This window comes from Nicotiana attenuata, chromosome 1 (genome assembly GCF_001879085.1).
Source record: "Nicotiana attenuata strain UT chromosome 1, NIATTr2, whole genome shotgun sequence".
Classification (NCBI taxonomy): Eukaryota; Viridiplantae; Streptophyta; class Magnoliopsida; order Solanales; family Solanaceae; genus Nicotiana; species Nicotiana attenuata.
Window position 1 is genome coordinate 30652762 of NC_031989.1, and position 3936 is coordinate 30656697.

At 37.3% G+C, this 3936-nt stretch overlaps 2 protein-coding genes across 2 annotated transcripts in view; one reads left to right on the plus strand and one right to left on the minus strand.

Annotated features, from left to right (window-relative positions):
* Positions 1-1318, plus strand: part of LOC109223819 (kinetochore protein ndc80) — a 4570-nt gene extending 3252 nt beyond the window's left edge. The window contains exons 3-4 of the mRNA XM_019388262.1: positions 546-692; positions 833-1318. Of these exons, the coding sequence (XP_019243807.1) occupies positions 546-692; positions 833-1048 (363 nt within the window). The 3' untranslated portion in view covers positions 1049-1318. The remainder of the gene's footprint in view (positions 1-545; positions 693-832) is intronic.
* Positions 3137-3936, minus strand: part of LOC109223829 (pinin) — a 4940-nt gene continuing 4140 nt past the window's right edge. Inside the window, exon 10 of the mRNA XM_019388273.1 lies at positions 3137-3745. Coding sequence (XP_019243818.1) covers positions 3362-3745 — 384 coding nt within the window. The 3' untranslated portion in view covers positions 3137-3361. The remainder of the gene's footprint in view (positions 3746-3936) is intronic.

The following is a 3936-nucleotide window of genomic DNA, read 5'->3' on the forward strand; positions in this document are numbered from 1 at the left end:
AACCTCCCTCTCTCTCTCTCTCTCTCTCTCTCTCTCTATATATATATATATATATATATATATATATATATATATATATATATATATATATATGCAATCCACTGATACTGTTCAACCATTAGTATCGGCACTCACTAAACAGCTTTGCTTCAGCTGTGGAGTATGTGTTACTTTTTCCTCTTGTGACGTGTGTGTGTCTTAGCGTAGCTGAACTATTTTGGTGTTTCAGCGATTGGATTTGAAAATTAAATAAGGTATTGTTTCCATTGTTAACAAACTCTAATGACAGAAGGTCTATCAGCCTGAAAGAATTCTTTTATTGATCTGTTCGGGATGTGCAACAATGCATTTTGAGGCCTACCTTGTTTCAATTTATAGATCCATTCACGCGAACTTATCAGCTTGAGACACCAATAGATTTTGTTTTCAAATAAACACAAGGCTAGTAATTTAGAAGGTTTCTATCATTGCTATAGTTATGGCATTTTAACAGCCTTGAAGCCTAACATGACTATTTCCAAATTGTTTTATGATTCATGTGTCAGCTGGAAGCACAGTTGGACTTATTAAAGAAGGAAAAACAGGACTTCATATCTAGGTGTGCAGCAGAAGCCAGAAGGATGGCTGAAGAAGTTGAAACAGAGACTCGAAAGTCGGATCTGGTTGAAAGAGAGGCAGCGGATTTTCTGAAAGTAAGGCTATTTGCAATTCAGACAAGATTTATATTGCTATGCATGACTTACAAATGTCCTCCGACGGATGTGAACTCGTGGAGTTTTCTTATCTCAGATGTATAATCTTGATTCTGATAGGCTTATCTTTACTTTCAAAGGCATCAAATGCCAAATTGCAGGAAATAATTGCACAAACTGAGAAAGAGGTGCAGACTTGTGCTCTTGAACTCTTTGCTGTTGTTGATACAGTTTCAAAATATAAAGAGTTTGTTACATCAAAAATTGCCACGATGAAGAATGCTCTTGCAGAAACTGCGGGGGATGTAGCAGATATGCATAAAGCCGGTTTGCTTGGGTCTGTTGCAAGCCGCTGATATTAAGCCTCTTATAACAATTACAGTTATCTCTTTAATTATCTTATGTTTTTTAGTTGTTACTAATATTTAGTCAAATATAAATATTTAGGTGTAAACGCACGGTGTAGGTAAGTATTTACCATCATTACTAGCACTCTTGGTCTATGGTTTTGCAATGGTCTACTCGCTTCCCTGATACATTTGTCCCAATAGCAAGATAGTTTGCTTTACAAATTTTTATTGTACAAAGTCTGTGATCCTCTTTTTGGGATTGGGGATTTTATCAGATATTGTTGGAGTTGATGCGTAAACAAGAAATGTTGATAGCATTAGTAGTTATATGCTTACAAGATCTAGAAGCATGTGTCCGTTGCTAAGGTCTTAGAAGGGTGAAGCAATTTATTAGACTATTGCTGATAAAATCTCATCCTTAACCACTGGCTTTACCTTTGATTATTAAATTCTCGTAGGATCAGGCTAGACGAAAACAAGATTAGTGTTTCTTTTCTGTCAGCCGGTGAGGAGACTAAGATACAATTGACATCGATGTTTTCCCCTACAAGATTCTAGTAGCACAAATTTTAATTAGATCCGAAGTAAACTTAAGCTTTCAGGCTTTAAGAGCAAGTTATTAAGAATTAAATGAAAAGATTAAAATTAATTTTTGTAAATATAAAACAATGTCATTTTATTCAACAGATTAAAATGAAAATGGCGTCAGATAAAATGAAATAGGTGGCGCTCATTTACCGTAACTTGAAATAGAAGGGTTATATAGGTAAGACCTTGTTAAATTTTAAGTTTCTCACTCAAAGCAAGTTGGCGAAAGTACAAAACAATGGAAATAGTAGAAATCACTTATGTGCAAAAACTGAACTAGCTAGATATTTTCTTCTAAAACTCTGGAGGAAATGGCCTTCTGGATAGAAATGTGGGACACTCTATGATACTGTTTCTAAAGTCTGGAGCTCTATCGTCTTAGAGCAAATTTTATAAAATTTTATTTTTACTTGAATATCCACTTTTGGGGGCACATTTGGTAACTAAATGAGTGAGTACTCGTCATATATATATATGTATTGGAACGTTTTCTTCGGCTGTCTCATTCCAGCTTGGACTTGGAGATGGTGAGAGATTTTCATGACCCAACCAAGAAAACCTTGAGTCATCAACAAGAAGAACCCGAGTCAAGTGATCAGCCGTGTTTTATAATCCCTATGTCATCTGCCCATAGAGAAAACAATGCTACTACTCCTCCAGGGGAAGATGCGGTCAAGACCAATTAGTGGAAGACACCAGTTCTAGGTGTATACTATGTTCCAGAGCCTTTAGTTTAGTTGCAGAGCTAGAAGCTACTATATATAGATAGTGCCCAATTTCTATATCCTGCCTGCGAATCAAAGCTCTTATCTCTCTAGCTCATGAATAAATCACCCGCCGGAAAGGAATAGCCGGAATAGAATGAAGGAATGATTCAATCTTCCATCATTTCAGAGCCGACGCCTCCCTTTCTGCCTTTCTATCTATACTTCTCATCCCAGCAAATTATGGAACAAGCAACAGCTTTCGCGCGAAAAAGTTTTTTTGCTGGGTCTCGCTTGCACATTTCTGGGTTTGACCTTTCGTCCCTTAGTCTCACTATGTTCAACTAAGCCACTTCGTCCCTAGACTCGGATTTTCATGCCTTTCAAAACCTCAAAGGCGCAATCCAGTTATGGAAGTAGCACAGGCTTATGAGGGAAAGAAAAACACATGCATCCAGAGAGGATATCTCAATGGTAAACTATCAAAATCCGATCACATTCTTCTCAGTAAAGTTAAAAGGGAAAAAGCAAATTGGACGAATCGGAGAACTAAAAGCTACTCATGGGCGTGAGGAAGCTATCCAGCCTATCCTCGTTCCAATAAGAAACAAAAACTAGGAGCAATATCCCCTCGTTACTTCTGTGTATTAAATCCTAAATCTCCCACAAACAACCCCCCACCCACCCCAAAGAAACTAAGCATCCATGTTTGTTCTCTATTACTCTTACTTATAGACCATATCCAGCAAACAACTCCATGCTGAATCTCAACCATTGACAATTAATCTTGACATAGAGCACAAGTAAAACATTCAAATATAGGTGTCTCAAAAACAGCTCAGTTTTAGCCATAAATGTATCACACACTGAGCTAGTACAACAAAATTGGAAGGTTTAATATAAATAAGGGTAATTCCTCAAAACCGAAATCAGAATGACACACAACACATATACTAACTACCATAAATGCAAAACAAAAGGGAAATAAAACCAAACACAAACTAAACCTTTAAAGAGATAAAGAGATTCATATCTTCTGCTGATCATTGTTATCAATCTGTGTACTACCATTACCTGCTTCAACTTTTACAATTTCATCACTCCTCTGGTTATTATCATCCACGTCAAGCACATCATCCATCATATCGTCCTCCGCAACATTGATATCCTCAACATCCTCATCTTCATTGTTGCTAACACCAGGGATCTTTCTAGTCTTGGGTCCACGCTCAAGCCTATGACTCTCTAGCTCCTTGTCCATTGTCTCTTGGAGGTTTGCTGGATTTCTGTTGGCTCTCCTTTCCAAAATATTTTTCCACTCCCCTTCAGCATTTGCAACATATTGTTCAGCAATTTGTTTCTGGTATAGTGACAAATCCTCTCTCCTTGCAGCTTTCCATTCTTGGAATATCTGAAAAGTAAAAAAATGGGTTAAATGATCTGTGAACATGATAATATTTCCTCATATATGCCCTCCACTAATGAATCAGTCTTGAGGTAATTTTGATGTAATTTCCAATAGCGTAGTCTTACATGCTCAGTCAATAGCATTCTCACCACTGCACAGTATACCCCCCCCCCCCCCCACGTAACGTACGTATA